The 18,983-nt window shown below is 43.6% G+C and overlaps 1 protein-coding gene across 9 annotated transcripts in view; it reads right to left on the reverse strand.

Moving 5' to 3' along the window:
• The window catches only part of LOC134349756 (interleukin-5 receptor subunit alpha-like), a 108,465-nt gene that overhangs the window by 63,901 nt on the left and 25,581 nt on the right, over positions 1–18,983 (reverse strand). For 4 of the 9 annotated variants that reach the window (XM_063054572.1, XM_063054574.1, XM_063054576.1 and 1 more), the window contains exon 2: positions 15–157. In XM_063054572.1, the coding sequence (XP_062910642.1) occupies positions 15–157 (143 nt within the window). Of the gene's footprint in view, positions 1–14; positions 158–10,421; positions 10,544–12,083; positions 12,416–18,983 lie in introns of all 9 variants that reach the window. The other 5 variants (XM_063054573.1, XM_063054577.1, XM_063054579.1 and 2 more) reach the window with 2 other exon arrangements.

Genomic DNA, 18,983 nt, shown 5'->3' on the forward strand with positions numbered 1-18,983 from the left:
TAAAGAAGATTTACCTTGCTATCACTTGAATTGAGATACTTGTACTGAAGCTGGTAATACACATCTTTTTCAAACGTGATGTTTCCATCCCAAGACACGGTGTACAATCCCAGCCCTTCATTGGAAAGCTGAATATTCAAAGGTGGATTCTCCTTAACTTTGGAAGATAACGTGAGCTGAATTAGTTGGTAAGCAAAAGTTTATAAATGGAAGACACATGTCTAACATTAATATGTTGTTGAATATTCAATAAGGGGCACAAATACATTGGCCTAGCATGTGTAAATCATGCAAAGTTTAAACTGACACACCTTTCATTATATTATTCATATTTTCACCCACCTAACAGATTAAAATTATTCCTTGGAGTTTTGACACTAACTATGTCAAACTGGAATCTGACAATTTTAATGTGGAGCAAGGTCACCGACTAGAAGCAATCCTAAAACCTTTTATTTTCATGAAATGGAATGCCTTCCAAATGATGCACTTTATAATACTGAAAATAACATGCTTCTGCACTCATTCCTGAGAGAAAAAATTCTGAGAGGTATAGTTCAAAGTAAATTTATTATCAGAGTACATATATGTCACCATATATAACCCTGGGATTCTTTTTTCTGTGGGCATATTCAGCAAATTTATAGAATAGCAACTGTAAACAGGATCAATGAAGATCAAGTCGAGTGCAGAACAACAAACTGTGCAAATGCAAATCTAAATAAATAGCAATAAATAATGAGAACATGACATAACAAAATAAAGAGTCCTTAAAGTGAGATCATTGGATACAGGAACATGTCGGTGCATGGGCAAGTTAGTATAGTTATCCCCTTTTGTTCAAGAGCCTGATGGTTGTGGGTAGTAACTGTTCTTGAACCTGGTGGTCCAAGTCCTGAGGCTTTTGTACCTTCTACCTGATGGCAGCAGTGAGAAAAGAGCACGGCCTGGTGATGGATGCTGCTTTCCTACAAGCTTTCATATCGATGTGCTCAATGATGGGGAAAAGAGTTAGAATCTTTCTCCCGGAGTAAAAATATCAATTACAATACTTGAGGACATTGTAAATACATTCCAGTATTTATGTATTTATGCATATTTTGTCTGTATCTATACTTTAACCTTTAACTTATTTTCAATAATTCTTTATTCCTTAGAATTGTTTATGTTTCTGTCTTTTGTTTACATGTCATAACCATACAACACAGCAAATTTCTATTATATGTACAGTACCATGCAAACGTCTTAGGCATCTACAATATATATAGCTAGGGTGCCTTAGACTTTTGCACAGTACTGTATTTGTTAACATGGAGTGGAGAACGAGTTTGTAAGTCTAGTGGAGCAAAGGATGTTGGGAATAGCGAGCGCACAGCACCACGGTAGGGATGTGGGACAGGTGACAGAGGAGTGCCAGGGTGGGGGTTGGCGTGGGTGCAGACACACCCAGCCCTGACACCAGGCAAAGTCATTTGATTCCAAACAACTGGTTTGTTAATATTTACAGAATGTCTCTCTGGTACTTCCCACTCCTTCCCCTCTCCCCTTCCCTTTTCCCAACCATGATTCCCCTCTCTTCCTGCTCCCTTCCCACTCTCAGTCCACAATAGAGACCCATATCAGAATCAGGCCCTTGACAAACACAAAATAATCTGCAGATGCTGTTGTCAAAGGAACACTCACAATGCGCTGGAGGAACTCAGCAGGTCAGTCAGCATCAGTTGAAAAGATTAGTCGACGTTTCAGGCCAAAACCCTTCGTCAGGACTGAAGGAAGAACTTTGGGGAGGGTTTGAAGAATGCTGGTAGTTGAAAAAAACAGTAATTTGAAAGACAAAGGGGTGGGGGAGGGGAAGCTGGGAGGTGATTGGCAGGAGAACAATGCGCAGTAGTAGAAGGAGGCGGAACTATGAGGGAGGTGATGTGAAATAGGGATAGAGGAAGGGAGGGGGAGGGAATTACCGGAAGTTGGAGAATTCTATGTTCATACCAAGGGGCTGGAGACCACCTAGACGATATATGAGGTGTTGCTCCTCCAACCTGAGTTTAGCCTCATCATGGCAGTAGAGGAGGCCATGTATGGACATATCTGAATGGGAATGGGAAGCAGAGTTGAAGTGGGTGGCTACCAGGAGATCCTGTCTGTTGTGGACCCTTAATCCTTGCCATACATTTTAGGTGAGAGAGGGTAAAGGTAAAGGGGGATGTATGGAGCAATATTTTCTTTGCATAGTGAGTGAGTCGGTGCCTGGAACAGGCTCATAAAGACAGTGGTGAAAGCAGATACGATTGTTGCATTTACATATAAACACATGAGTATACAGAGTATGGAGGGATGTGGATCATGTGCAGACAGAAAAGACTTAATTTAATTTGATATCATATTTGGTGCAGGCATTATGCACCAACGTGCCTGTTTCTGTGTTGTACTGACCAATGTTCTGTAATGTCAAGATTAGCAGTCCAGCCCAAAACTATCATGCTTACAGACAAGCCTGTGTTCCTGGAGGACCACACCCTTGTTGCATGGTTTGTAAGTTCTCTGCCTCAGTGACCTGGAGAGCTCCGTTTACTGGAGTCAGGGCTTTATGTTTTGGCTCTTGGTACGGTCACCAATGCCAAACAAGTCAAAGGGGAGAGGCCGGACTAAGAGTGGACCACCAGTCCTCCAGGTTTGGTGCTCAGCTCAGGGCTAACAACCCTGACTGGTAAAAAAAACGGTTACTGAAACAGCAAATGAATAATCCTTCTACATCTGAGTGTGTTGGTATTCGTGAGTCTCCATCCGGAACTTGCATGACTGACATCAGTGAAAACTGATCTACAGACACAATGAAGGAAGCCCTGAACACTGCCAGAGATGGCGGACCATCACTGCTGCCCTAAATGCCAGCGGTGTAACAGGCAGTAGAGAGACAAGCCTGCATCTTTATGATATTGGCCAGCTATTGAAGTAAAGATAACAAATAAATTACTGTGTACCATGGGGCAAAAATAATTTATTTATCAAATGGCATTTAAGTATGAGAGTAGATTGTTTTCCATACAGAATTAACATTAAACTTTAAGAATGAGTTGCTAAATCCTAACTGAACTCAATCAACTGGGAAACAGATAAAGCACTGAGTCTTATAGAACCTTTCAATAATACCAGAATTATTTTGCCTTTTCTGGTAGGAGAAAAGGCAGGGATAATGTGAATGTTGCAGTAAAGCATGGGTTAACATAGTGTCCAGGCAAGGACGGATTGCAAAGAGAATGCAGATAGTCCAGGCAGGAAATGTGTTTGAAGAGCAGAGCTTCCCTTTACAGAGCAGATTCCCGGAATCATTTAGTTTACTGGAGATGAGGTAGTGGTAGTCCTTCGGATTGGAAGGAGACACACTGTTGTGCAGTTCATCTGTGGACACGGAGGTGGCTCTGCAGCCTGGAAGTTCAGAATCGAGCACAATGGGGGCACTGGAAGTCTGTTCTTGTACTAATTGTGGCTGCTGTTCCGTGATGCCAGGTCAGAGTTTTCCATCAGTTTTTGGCAGCGCCTGTCTTCAAAACTGGTGCGGGCTTCATAGCACAGGGCTCGCCAGCGGGTCGTCAGCAGCCGCAGCTTCTAGTTCCCTTGGCTGGATGTCACAGTAGCGTAGGGTTTCCTTCACAGTGTCTTTGGAGCGCTTGCATGGATGATCTTGTCTCGGAAAGGAACCTCCCGGAGGTGCAGTGTGGCTTCCGGCCAGAACGGAGTACAGTAGACATGATATTTGCCTTGAGGCAAGTCCAGGAGAAGTGCATCGAGCAGAACAAGCCTCTTTACTCTGTCTTCATTGACCTGACAAAGGCATTTGACACCGTAAACAGGGAGGCTCTCTGGATCATCCTGAAACGTTACGGATACCCGAGGAAATTTGTGAAGATGATTCAGCTGCTCCGCAACGGAGTGACAGGACAGGTCCTTTGCAGCGGTGATACGTCAGCTGCATTTGCCATTTCCAATGGGGTGAAGCAGGGCTGTGTACTAGCCCCAGTCCTGTTCAATCTGTTCTTCACTTGCATGTTGTCAAGTGCTGTCCAAGGTCTGAGGGAGGGAGGGTACATCAGGTACCGATTGGACGGCTCTCTCTCTGGCCTTCGCCGCTTGAACGCACGGACGAAGTGCCTCCATACAGTCATTCAAGATAAGAATGTAACAAAAGGCTGCGAAACACACACGCACCAACCAAGTGACAATTCCTTTACTAACTTCAACACGTCATCAGTTGTTAGCTTGTAGCTTCCTTTAACTTTTCACACCTGTATTGTCAATGGTGATTGATCTTCAAGGAATTCAAATATACACAGTTCCCAAATGGTCAATATCGATAACTGCTAGTCAATTCTGTATAAAAAGCAGTATGTTTCTGTTCTGGCTTCAGGGCAGTGTGGTGACAGAGGCAATGTTGTGCACAAGTGAATAACGTGCCTTTGAGGAATGAGTGCCAGTTTTCAGAGTCCAGTTAATTGCCAAGGACGGTAAGTCAGAGATGAGAAAAAATTCAATAGTAGTGATCCAAAACTCCGGGAGGCCAGTTCAGAGACATTCATTGGTTTCAAAAGAGAAGTGGATGGTGAGAGAAGAGTGCAACACAGGAACAGGCCCTTTGGCCCATGATGTTGTGCCAAACCAATTAACTTAGTAATTAAATGTCTAATTAAACTAATCCCTTCTGCCGACACAATGTCCATGTCCCTCATTTCTCTGCACATTCATTAAGAGTCTCTTAAGCTTTTATCGAATCTCTGCGAGTCCACTGAGGTAGCTGAAGGCCCAATGTCTACATGTCCAAGTCTGATGGAGGCTGGTGTCTGAAGAAGACAACTTGTCTTGGAGTTGAAGGACTGTGCATGTGTGCGGGTTCACGCAAATGATGCATTTCAGTATATGGTTCAGGAACAATGATAAATAAACTTTAATCTTGACTCTTGAATCTCCCCTGGCAGTGCATTCCAAGTGTAACACCCTGATTAAAATGTTTGCTGCTCTGCTGGAGGTATTTCTGCTTTCAGTCTGTTCTGCTTTTAGCATGTTTGTGTTTGAGCTAAAGTTAAGGAGCTATGTTGTTCAACTTAGGAATGTTGTTCCAGCCAATCAGGATGGTGGAATTGGGAGACTGTTCTAGGGAATGCTGGGCAGAGAGGTTTTTGGTGACGGACACTGATGTGGGTTGAGGTCTTTTCATTGGAAGCTGGGAGAAGACTAGGGGGAAGGTGGTTGAGAATCCCGTCCCTGTTACACAAGGTGCTTTGTGTAGATGAATGGCTTCAAGGATGAATGACCAATAGTCCCATGGAAGAGCCCATTTGTTTGAGATGGATTTTGAGCAACTTGCGGAAGGTGGCGTGTGCTTCCACACAGACCATGGGTCCAGCATGTAAGTTGAAAACAACTTCAAGATGAGCTCCAACTTATGTGCATGTTTGGACTGGATTCATTGTAATGAACCCTTTTTATTTATTTTTATTTTCTTTTTCCTACTATTTGATAAAGCTGAAATTTGTAAATATACTTCTTTTATAATTGTATGCAGTTTACAATCTGTTATTTCTTGCCAATGGGTAATTGCAAGTGGGCAGCATTTACACAGTATTCGCTCAGATTGGGGATGTGGATGGTCAAAACATCCCAGCCCTCCTGGTCTGGTGGGACCCAAGTCGTATTGACCCTAGACATATGGAGTTCAGGAAAGGTGCTTTTCTCACCGCTGAGTCCATTGGCTTGTAAGTGAGTGGCTAACCAGCCCTGTTTCTCGAAATGCCCAGTAAAAAGGGGTTTCAGAGGCACATACCTCTCTCTGTGTAAAAGGAAAGTTGACCCACACATCTCCTTTAAACTTGCCTGTTCTCAACTTAAATACTCGCCATCTACATTCAACGGCCACTTTATTAAGTACCTTCTGTAACTAATAAAGTGGCCACTGAGTGTATGCTTGTGGTTGTCTGCTGCTGTAGCCCATCCACTTCAAGGTTTGATGTGTTGTACAATCAGAGATGTCCTTCTGCATACCTCTGCTGTAACAGATGGTTACTTGTGTTACTGTCGCCTTCCTGTCAGCATTAACTAGTTTGACCATTCTGCACTGACAACTTTCATTAAAAGGTGTTTTCACCCAAAGAACTGCCACTCACTGGAGGTTTCTTGTTTTCGCACTACTCTCTGTAAACTTTAGAGACTGGTGTGTGTGAAAATACCAGGAGATCAGCAGATCCTGACATACTCAAACCACCTCATCTGGCACCAACCACCATTCCATGGTCAAAATCACTTAGATCACATTTCATCCCCATTCTGATGTTTGGTCTGAACAACAGCTGAACCTCTTGACCATGCCTGCATGCTTTTATGCATTGAATTGCTGCCACATGGTTAGTTCATTAGATATTTGCATTAATGAGCAGGTGTACAAGTATACCTAATAAATTGGCCACTGATGGTATATCACCCTTCATTATTGCCGTATCTTAAGTGCTGGAGTGCCCCGTATAACAGCGTTGTGGAATTGCATTAGATGAACAGGAAGGAACATCATCCCATGGTCAAAGTCAGTTAGGTCACATTTCTTCCCCCATTCTGATGTTTGATCTGAATAATAACTGAACTGTTTGATCACGCTTGTATGCTTTTATGCATTGAGTTGAGTGCAGAGCATTCTAACTGGCTGCATCACCATCTGGTATGGGGGGGTTGGGGGGCACTGCGCACGATTGAAAGATGCTGCTGAGAGTTGTAAACTGAATCAGATCCATTGTGAGCACTGGCCTCCAGGAGATGGTACTCGGGAGCTGTTCAGGGTGCAATGCCTTAAAAAGGTGGTATACATCATTAAGGACCCCCATCCCCCAGGTCAGCCATGTTCTCATTGTTACCATCAGGAAGGAGGTACAGAGGCCTGAAGGCACACACTCAGTGATTCAGGAACAGCTTCTTCCCCTCTGCCACCCGATTCCCGAATGGACATTGAATCCATGAACACTACATCACTACTTCTTTATTTCTATTTTTGTACTACTTAGAATCATAGAAAACCTACAACACAATAGAGGCCCTTCAGCCCACAAAGCTGTGCCGAACATGTCCTTACCTTAGAACTACCTAGGCTTACCCATAGTCCTCTATTTTTCTAAGCTCCAAGTATCCATCCAGGAGTCTCTTAAAAGACCCCATTGTATCTGCCTCCACCACCACCGCCAGCAGCCCATTCCATGCACTCACCACTCTCTGTGTAAAAAACTTACTCCTGACATCTCCTCTGTACCTACTTCCAAGCACCTTAAAACTATGCCCTCTCGTGCTAGCCATTTCAGCCCTGGGAAAAAGCCTCTGACTATTCACACGATTAATGCCTCTCATTATCTTGAACACCTCTATCAGGTCACCTCTCATCCGCCGTCGCTCCAAGGAGAAAAGGCCGAGTTCACTCAACCTATTCTTATAAGGCATGCTCCCCAATCCAGGCTACTTCCTTGTAAATCTCCTCTGCACCCTTTCTACGGTTTCCACATCCTTCCTGTAGTGAGGCGACCAGAATTGAGCACAGTACTCCAAGTGGGGTCTGACCAGGGTCCTATATAGCTGCAACACTACCTCTCAGCTCCTAAACTCAATCCCATGATTGATGAAGGCCAATGCACCGTATGCCTTCTTAGCCACAGAGTCAACCTGCACAACAGCTTTGAGTGTCCTATAGACTCGGACCCCAAGATCCCTCTGATCCTCCACACTGCCAAGAGTCTTACCATTAATACTATATTCTGCCATCATATTTGACCTACCAAAATGAACCACTTCACACTTATTTGGGTTGAATTCCATCTGCCACTTCTCAGCCCAGTTTTACATCCTATCAATGTCCCGTTGTAAACTCTGACAGCCCTCCACACTATCCACAACACCCTCAACCTTTGTGTCATCAGCAAATTTACTAACCCATCCCTCCACTTCCTCATCCAGGTCATTTATAAAAATCACAAAGAGTAGGGGTCCCAGAACAGATCCCTGAGGCACACCACTGGTCAGCAGCCTCCATGCAGAATATGACCCATCTACAACCACTCTTTGCCTTCTGTGGGCAATCCAATACTGGATCCACAAAGCAATGTTCCCTTGGATCCCATGCCTCCTTACTTTCTCAATAAGCCTTGCATGGGGTACCTTATGAAATGCCTTGCTAAAGTCCATCTACACTACATCTATGGCTCTACCTTCATCAATGTGTTTAGTCACATCCTCAAAAAATTTAATCAGGCTCGTAAGGCACGATCTGTCTTTGACAAAGCTATGCTGACTATTCCTAATCATATTATGCCTCTCCAAATTTTCATAAATCCTGCCTCTCAGGATCTTCTCCATCAACTTACCAACCACTGAAGTAAGACTCACTGGCCTATAATTTCCTGGGCTATCTCTACTCCCTTTCTTGAATAAGAGTACAACATCTGCAACCCTCCAATCCTCCAGAACCTCTCCCGTCCCCATTGATGATGCAAAGATAATTGCCAGATGCTCAGCAATCTCCTCCCTCGCTTCCCACAGTAGCCTGGGGTACATCCCGTCTGATCCAGGTGACCTATCCAACTTGATGCTTTCCAAAAGCTCCAGCACATCCTCTTCCTTAATATCTACATGCTCAAGCTTTTCAGTCCACTGCAAGTCATCCCTATAATCGCCAAGATCCTTTTCTGTAGTGAGTACTGAAGCAAAGTATTCATTAAGTACCTCCGCTATTTCCTCCAGTTCCATACACACTTTTCCACTGTCACACTTGATTGGTCCTATTCTCTAACGTCTTATCCTCTTGCTCTTCACATACTTGCAGAACGCCTTGGGGTTTTCCTTAATCCTGTCCGCCAAGGGCTTCTCATGGCCTCTTCTGGCTCTCCTAATTTAATTCTTAAGCACCTTCCTGCTAGCCTTATAATCTTCTAGATTCCAATCATTACCTAGTTTTTTGAACCTTTCGTAAGCTCTTCTTTTCTTCTTGACTAGATTTACAACAGGCTTTGTACACCACGGGTCTTGTACCCTACCATCCTTTCCATATCTCATTGGAACGTACCTATTCAGAACCCCACGCAAATATCCCCTGAACATTTGTCATATTTCTTCCGTACATTTCTCTGAGAATATCTGTTTCCAATTTATGCTTCCAAGTTCCTGCCTGATAGCCTCATATGTCCCCTTAATCCAATTAAACGTTTCCTAACTTGTCTGTTCCTATCCCAATGCTATGCCAATATTCCAATGCTATGGTAAAGGAGATAGAATTGTGATCACTATCTCCAAAATGTTCTCCCACTGAGAGACCTGACACCTGACCAGGTTCATTTCCCAATACCAGATCAAGTACAGCATCTCCTCTTGTAGGCTTATCTACATATTGTGTCAAGACACCTTCCTGAACACACCCAGCAAACTCTACCCCATCTAAACCCCTCCCTCTTGGGAGATGCCAATCAATATTTGGAAAATTAATATCTCCCACCACAACAACCCTGTTATTATTAGTTAATTAACTAATTAATATACATATATACTTACTATAATTCAGTTTTTTCCCTTTATTACCATGTATTGCATTGTAGTGCTGCTGCAACATTAACAAATTTCACAATGTATGCCAGCGACATTAAATCTGATTCTGACACCACATTACATATTTGCATTAACAAGCATTTGTACCTAACAAAGTAGCCACTGAATGCAGTATCAGACATGTTGACCCTGGGATAAAGATATTGGCTGTCTACTCTGTCTGTACCTCCCATAATGTTAAACATTTCCATCAGATTTTCTCTCAGCCGCTAGAGGAATCAATCCAACTTTGTCAAACTATGCTTTAAAATGCATGCCCTCTAATCACCCTAATAATAATCTAATGCCCTGCAGTAATTGAGGGAAAATAATTTTCATGGCGTGTAAAGCCCCCTTCTTCACAAAACAGCACTATTATCCTAATGATTCAGCGACTCAGGAACAGCTTCTTCCCCTCTTGCATCCGATTCCTGAATGGACTTTGAAGCTTTGGACACTACTTCACTTTTTTAGTATACAGTATTTCTGGTTTTGCAAATTTTTAAATAATCTATTCATATACTTAATTGATTTACTTGTTTATTTATTATTTTTTCTCTCTCTGCTAGATTATGTATTGCATTGAACTGCTGCTTCTAAGTTAACAGATTTCACGTCACTTGCTGGTGATAATAAACCTGATTCTGATTCTGATGGAAATTATTCGGGTTTTGTGGTTTAGAGAAGACACCATCTGGCACCCTCAGGGTACAAATTCCTGATAAAATAAGCTAATTCCAAAAATGTTATCAGAAGCTATAAGAGACATCTGGAATGCACGTGTTCTTCAATTAACTTAATATGAAACAACTGAATTAACTCACTCATTTCTTCCAAGTAACTGGGGACAGCTGTGCATACTTTAACAGTCCCAACAGCAGCCAGGAGCAGGAAGGTTTTTGTAAGCGTCATGACAATGGAAATGCAATAAAAATCCCAGGGAAACCTAAAGAAGAGTATACAACAATTTTTTTTTAAATTGCGATGTATTTCATAGCAGCAGTGCACTTTAATTTAATTATTTTATTTATTTAAACAGCCCCCAGTATCCATTCTCCCAATGATGTTACAGTAAATAATTTGTAGCCAGCAGCAAATGATATTCATTCAAAGTCATTGTGATGAGGTCTTCCATTGATTCTATTCTGACTATTATTCTATTATGAATTTGAGTATGCCCGCAAGGAAATGAATCTCAGGGTTGTGTTTGATGACATATATGTACTTTGATAATAGATTTATTTTAAACTTAAGGACACTGGATATGGAAGAGTGGGGTATATTGCTGCTGAAGGTAACTCTCAAATTCCTGTTAGGTTATGACACAAGTTATTAATACTGACTAGCTTCATCACAGCCTAGTATGGAAACACCAATGTCCTTGAATGGAAAATCCTACAAAAAGTAATGGACATGGCCCAGTCCATCACGGGTAAAGCCCTACCCAGCACTGAACTGTTGTTGCAGGAAAACACAGGGAATATTCTCTCTTCTCGCAGCTGCCATCAGGAAGAAGGTACAGGAGCCTCAGGTCTCACACTTCCAGGTTCAGGAAAAGTTATTACCCCTCAACCATTAGGCTCTTGAACCAGAAGGGCTAACTTCACTCAGCTTCACTTGCCCTATCATAGAGATGTTCCCCCAACTTACAGACTCATTTTCAAGGACTCTTCATCTCATGTTCTTGAAATTTGTCACTTATTTGTTTATTATCAGTTCTTTCTCTTTGTATTTGCACAGTTCGTGTCTTGCACACAAGTTGAATACCCAAGTTGGTGCAGTCTCTCATTAAGTCTGTTATGGTTATTATTCCATTATGGATTTATTGAGTATGCCCACAAGAAAATCAGTCTCAGGGTTGTACACGGTGACAATGTGGTTGTGTGAACAAAGTCACCGGAGAGACGTGGCTGGTAGAACTGGAGCAGTCGTTTATTCCACAAAATGAGACACTGCAGCAATCATATTGAGACTCTCTCCGAGGAAGACGCCAACTCGACCCAACACTACATGCCATTCTATATGCTAAAGATCAAAGAACAATTCTTTATTTACAATGTATCTACAATGCTTCCTTTGAACCACCCATAACTCTCACACCCCCCCTTCGCACCCACACTCCAGACTGTTATAAACCAGCAGCAACAAAGATGAATTTGAGTCGATTTTTTATAAAAGAAACAACGCCATTTATTAACCTCTACTCAAATGAACATGGAACAGTAAAAGATCGACTAATTTAAACGGATGTTAACAGCAATAAGCTTCTATAGCTGTCAAACAGTCGAACTTAAAGACAATTCTTAACAGATCTTATTGAAACACAGTCTTAAGGTGGTAATTTAATAAGTCCAAATGTTTCCTGAAATATTCGAGAGGAGAGACTTCTCAAACCAGCTTTGGACCAGTCCCCGAGGACGCAGCTCCCAGCCGAAATGCCTTATCCGAAGTTATGACGCAGAATACGATTTCTCAAAGTAACTCACCTTTTAACAAAGTGATCATCGCAAAATCCAAACCATGTAAGGGTTAACACAACAAGCGTGCCACGTACGGACGGTTCCAAATGTCAGTCACACCTGTAATGCACCGAATGCTGCTGGTTAATCCCAAAACGAGGAATTCTGTAGATTAGTCTGACGAAGGGTCTCGGCCCGAAACGTCGACTGTACCTCTTCCTAGAGATGCTGCCTGGCCTGCTGCGTTCACCAGCAACTTTGATGTGGTTAACCCCAATCCTTTCGGGGTTCGTTCGGAGCTGGGGATTCTTCACTCTCACTCTTTCTTCTTCTCCGATGGCATAACTGCCAACTGTGGACTGCCAACAAAATGAATTACGCAACAACTGCGGTTTCCCCTTATATACCAGTTGGAACATGCCATCACGTGACATCACATCACCCCACTATCACAAGACAATTACATCATTCCAAGGGCACGAGACCATTACACTATTTCAATAGCATAAGACAATTACATCAATTTCACGAGATACTCACGGGACACGTAACAAGACAATGTTAATCAACACTGTCTGGCCCTTCAATCAACTGCTCTTTTCACAGTTCTAGGATCCCATTGTCCAGAGCTGCCTTTTAAATTTAATCTACAGTCCATATTCAGTTCTGATGGTTGGTGGCTGAAGTTAGGTGTTGAAGTTCTACGCCATATGTCTTAACCCCAAAAATGCCCGAACAACATGTGTACTTTGATAATAAATTTACTTTGAACTTTCAACATTGAACTTTGATTACTAGCACAAATTCACAAGTATTGGTATTGTTTTATACTTGTCACATACACCAAGATACAGTTAAAAAGCTTGCCTTGCATATTATTCATACAGATCGAATCATTACACTGTGCATTGAAGTAGAATAAAGTAAAACAATAATAATGCAGAATAAAGTATAAAAGCTACCAAAAGAATACAGTCCAGGTAAATGATAAACAATAAAGATCATAAAAAGGTAACTGAGAGAGTGCAATATCAGTAAACAAACTCTACAATCATAACAAGGTACATTGTGAGGTCTTAGGTACAAGAGGTTCATTCAACAATCTGATACCAGTGGGAATGAAGCCATCCTTGAGTCTGGTGGTATGTATATGCTTTCAGGTCCTTGTATCTATTGGCTGTTGGGAGAGGGGAGAAGAGAGAATGTTCTTGATAATGCTGACTGCTTTACTGAGTGGGGTCTTTGATAATGCTGGTTGCTTTACTGAGATAGTGAAAAGTATTGACAGAATCCATAGAGGGGAGGCAGGTTCCTGTGATGTGTTGAGCAGTGTCCTTGTGGTTATGTGCAGAGCAGTTGCCATACCAAGCCATAATACTATACATCCAGACAGAACATCCAGTGGCATATTCTGATTAGTCTGACATTGCGTGCATGATTTTACCTTATTCTCCAGATCTTGATCCATTCTTGGCCACCAGACGTAGGATCTTGCAAGGCTTTTCATTCGAGACACTCCTGGGTGAGTCTCATGAATTTCCTCCACAATCTGTGAACGGCCAGGGGGAGGCACGATGACCCTCGTTCCCCAGAAAATGCAGCCATCCTGCAGACTGAGTTCTGTCTTGCGTTTGGCATAAGGCCTCAGTTCCTCTCCTTCCACGGCTCTGGGCCAACCTTGTAAAAGAAAAGTCTTGACTTGGGACAGGACTGGGTCCCTCTCTGTCCACTGCTTGATCCGGGTCGCCTTTACAGGTGTCTCTGACAGCCTCTCCAATGAAAGGACAGTCTCTGGGGGCACATATGTAGCAACAGGTGTCTCAGGTAAAGGTAGTCGACTCAGTGCATCGGCGTTTGCATTATCCCCACCTGCTCTGTGCACTATAGTATACTGGTAGGCTGACAATCTAAGAGCCCAACGCTGTATCCTGGCTGAGGCTAGCGGTGAGATGCATCTAGTCTCACTGAACAGGCTCATGAGTGGTTTACGGTCTGTATAAATTGTAAATACGCGTCAATAAAGGTACTGATGAAAGCGTTTGACTGCAAAAACAATGGCCAGACCTTCTTTGTCTAGCTGTGAATACCCCTTCTCAGCAGCTGTCAGGGTACGTGAAGCAAAACCAATAGGCTTCTCTGAACAGTCCTCCATTACATGTGAGAGAACTGCCCCGACTCCATAGGGCGAGGCATCACATGCCAGGGTGATCTCCTTGTCTGGGTCATAGTGAACAAGCAGCTTCACTGAGTGGAAGAGTTCTTTCACTTCCTTGAAAGCTTTCTCCTGCTCTTCACCCCACTGCTACTTAGTGTCATTGTGAAGCAGCTTATACAGTGGGGTCAAAACCCTTGAGAGGTCAGGAAGAAACTTGCCATAATAATTCACCATGCCCAAAAATGATCTGAGTTCCGTGACGGTCTTAGGGCTTGGGGCCTCCCTAATAGCTCTCACTTTGTCCTCCACAGGGCAAAGCCCCTCAGCTGTGATCTTGTGTCCCAGGTAAGTCACACTCGATGCCAGGAACACACATTTTCCGCGTTTCAACCACAGCCCTGTGTCTGAGAGCCTCTTCAGCACCCGTTCTAAATTAGCCAGATGCTTCACCTCCGTAGCCCCCGTGATCAAAATATCATCAAGGTACACTGCTACGTGCAGAATCCCCTGCAGCAAAGTGTCCATTGTCTTTTGGAAAATGGCAGGGCTGGACGCCACTCCAAACACCAGGCGATTGTACTTGAATACTCCCTTGTGTGTATTAATTGTGACGTACTCCTTTGAATCCTCGTCGAGCAGCAGCTGTTGGCAGGCGTGGCTCATGCCCAGCTTTGTGAACAGCTTACCCCCTGACAGGGTCGCAAACAGGTCATCCACCCGTGGCAATGGTATTCCTCCAGCCTAGAGACCTGATTCACCGTAATCCCCACATATCCTCACTGTTTTGTCTGCCTTCAAAACTGAAACAATGGGAGCCGCCCACCTTGAAAACTGGATGTGCTCAGTAATGCCCAGCCTCTGTAAACGTTCCAGCTCCTCCTCGACTTTGCCTTTCAGGGCATAGGGCACCGATCTGAGCTTAAAAACACGTGGTGTGGCCTCAGGGTCAACATGGAGTTTCACTGTCACACCCTTCAGTGTTCCCAGCTCGTCCCTGAAAACGTCACTGTACCACTGCAGAACGTCCTCCGTCGTGTGGGCATACTTCATTTCATGCCAGTTTAGCCGGATTTTGCAAAGCCAATCGCGACCCAAAAGACTGGGCCCCTGCCCTTAGCTATCACTAGCCTGGTTTCAGCCTTCTGACCCCCATCAGAAATGTCCACATATAACACCCCTAAATGAGGTATGGGCTGCCCCGTACAGGTCCTAAGTTTGAGCTTTGATGGTCTAATGGGAGGCAGGTTGGACCCCCATGTCCTCCTGTAGGTCTCCTCACTAATGACCGATACAATAGCCCCTGAATCAACCTCAAACTTGATGTCCTTTCCCCTGACAGTGACTGTGGCATAATATGGTTCAGGTGGTTTCTCATCTGTTTCCACTCCAAACATGTTGTAGGCACACGCTGCCTCTTCATCTGCTTCTTCGAGATGGTGTGTGGCTGCCTCAGCCTGTTGAACTTTCCCCTGCCCAGGCTTAACTTTACCCTTTGAACTTCTGCACTTTTTAGCTCAGTGTCCCTTTTTGCTACAAGCATGGCAGACGGTGCCTTTGAATTTGCAATTATTTACATAGTGCGTCCCTCCACACCGGAAACATTCCACCCGCTTTGCCTGTTTACCAGTCTCCCTCCTGACTTGGTGCACTGCTGCCGACTGCGACCCCCCCCCCCCATGTCCTTTCTGGATATCTTTGACATTATTATCAGCCATCTCCATGCCTTGGGCAATCTCTAACGCTTTTTTGAAAGTCAATGGTGGGGTTTCCCCTAACAGGCGGTGTTGTATGCCGTCATTATTAATGTCGCATACCAATCTATCTCGGAGCATGTCTTCCAACACCGCTCCGAAATCACAATGCTCCGACAGCTGCCAAAGCTCGGCCACAAAATTGGCCGCAGGCTGGCCTGGCTTCCTGAAACGGCTGTGAAACTTGCACTGTTGGACTATCACAGAAGGTTTTGGATCGTAGTGGTTCCCCACGAGCCTGACCAGTTTGTCATATGGAATGTCCCCCGGTTTCCGCAGTGTGGCTAAATTCCTTATTAGCTTGTAATTCTTCGCCCCACACACACTCAAGAGAATAGAGCGCTTCTTAACCTCCTCAGTAATTCCATTAGCAGAGAAAAATTAGATTAGATCAGATTAGATTCAACTTTATTGTCATTGTGCTGAGTCCAGATACAAAGCCAATGAAATGCATTTAGCATCTGACCAGAAATGCAAAGAATAGTGTTATTTGCAAAATAACTGCGAATAAAAAAAAGTGCTACAGCACACAAGTATAAAAGTACTGAGACAGTGCAATATGGGTGCAATACTGCTTAGCGCTGTGATGAGAGGTTCAGCAGTGTCACAGCCTCAGGGAAGAAGCTCTTCCTGTGCCTGCTGGTGCAGGAGCGGAGGCTCCTGTAGCACTTACCGGATGGGAGGAGAGTAAAAAGTCCATGGTTAGGGTGAGATGCATCCCTGATAATGCTTTTCTCCCTGCCCAGGTAGCGTTTATGGTAGATGTTCTCAATGGTGGGCAATTGGGTGCCAATAATCTGCTAGGCAGTTTTCACCACACGCTGGAGTGCTTTGCGGTCCGATACGGGACAATTGTCATACCACACTGAGATGCAGTTGGTGAGTATGCTCTCAATGGTACAGCGGTAAAAGTCCGTCAGTATCCTGGGACAGAGGTGAGCTTTCTTCATGCTCCACATGAAAAAGTGTCCCAACCTTTCCTCATACTTCGGCCAAAAATTCAACGATCGTCCCAAATGTAGCCATCTGAACATGAGGCCCCTTATCGGTGCTGCTGCTCCCGTTCGAAACGTGCCGACACGTCCACAAAACCAGTTTACCTCGTCGCCAAAAATATGTGGTAACTTCTACTTTGAAAAAGGCACACTCGACAACTTCATGCTCAAAGAAACAACTTTATCTCGAACGTCAAAACCGTTATGTACATACAGAGGCTTTCACAGCCCGTACGGCATGGCAGGGACACTATATACAAAGCACAGGAAGTAAAAAGAACAGAAGTAAAACCCCTCCCCCCATTATCCTAATTAGTTTTAACTTACTTTTAATAATGCTCACATTACAACAGGAACAAGCCAAATTTCTTTAACTTTCTGAGGAAGTAGAGTTGGGATGTTGCGTTGCAGTCATACAAAACACACCTGAGGCTACACTTGGAGTACAGTACTGTGTTCAATTTTGGTCAACATGTTGCAGGAAAGAAGCTGCAAAGAAATCATGACAGCAGCTATATTGTATTAGGATTTAGAGGAGAGTTGGTATGTCACCAAAAGCATAAAAAAAATCTCTACATATGTATCATGGAGAGCATTTTAGCTGGCTTCATCATAGTCTGGCATGGAGAGGGGGGGAGTGATGCTACTGCATATGATCGAAATAAACTGCAGAGAGTCATAAACTCAGTCAGCTCCATCACAGGCACTGAGCTCCATAGAATCCAGAATATATTCAAGGAATGATGCCTCAAAAAGGCAGCATCCAATATGAAGGACCTCCATCACCCAGGTCATGTCCCGTTCTCATTGTTACTATCAGGGAGGAGGGACTGAAGCCTGAAGGCACACACTCAACGATTCAGGTACAGCTTCTTCCCCTTTGCCATCTGATTTCAGAATGGACATTCAACCCATGAACACTACCTCACTCACTACTTTTTATTTCTATTTTTGCACTACTCATTTAGTTTAACTATTTAATATATACATATGCATTTACTGTAATTCACATTTTTCAGTATTATTATGTATTGCACTGTACTGCTGCCACAAAGACAACTAATTTCACGATATGCTGGTGAAATTAAATCTGATTCTGATTCTGATATTAAGCTGGAACAAGTGCAGAAAAGATTTATGAGAATGTCGCTGTAACTTGAGGGACTGAGTAACGGAGAGAAATGAAGCAGTCTAGGACTTTATTCCTTTAAGCAAAGGAGACTGTGCAGGTCTCTGACAGAGGTGTGCACACAATCGCGAGGGCTGTAGAGGAGGTGAATGTACAGGCCTTTTGTCAAGTTTCTGGAGGAGAAAGGATTTTAAAAACAAGCTGAGGGGTAACTTCTTCACACAAAGGGTGATCTGTATATGGAATGAGCTGCCAGAGGAAGTGGTTGAGGCAGGTATAGTACTGACATTTAAAAGACATTTAGGCTGGTATATGGATTGGAAAAATATTGAGGATTATGGTCAAACACGGACAAATGGAACACATTTAGATGTGCACCTTGGTTGGTGTGGACAAGTCTGTTTCCATGCTGTATGGCTCTATGACTCCAAGTTATGGATCTAAGAGAGAGCATATACAAAATGGTGGAAGAACTCAGTAGGTCAGACAGCATCCACAGAAAGGAATAAATAGTCAATGTTTCAGGCTGAGACCTTTCAACAGGACTGGAAAAGAAGAGGGAAGAAGCCAGATTAAGAAGGTGGGGGTGGAGAAGGAGTACAAGAGAGCAGGTGATAGGTGAAGCCAGGTGGGTGGGGGAGAGGTAAATGAAGTGAGAAGCTGGGGGGAGATAGGTGGAAAAGGTAAAGGGCTGGAGAAGTAGGTATCTGATAGGAGAGGAGAATAGTCCATCGGAGAAAGGGAAAGATAACGGGCACCAGGGAAAGGTTTCAGGCAGGTGAGGAGAACACAAGAGGTAAGAGGGGAATCAGAGTGGGGAATGGAAGAAGAGGGAAGGGGGAGGGGAAATTTACCAGAAGTTAGAGAAAGCAATGTTCATGCCATCTGGTTGGAGGC

The sequence above is a fragment of the Mobula hypostoma genome, chromosome 7, assembly GCF_963921235.1.
Source record: "Mobula hypostoma chromosome 7, sMobHyp1.1, whole genome shotgun sequence".
Lineage (NCBI taxonomy): Eukaryota > Metazoa > Chordata > Chondrichthyes > Myliobatiformes > Myliobatidae > Mobula > Mobula hypostoma.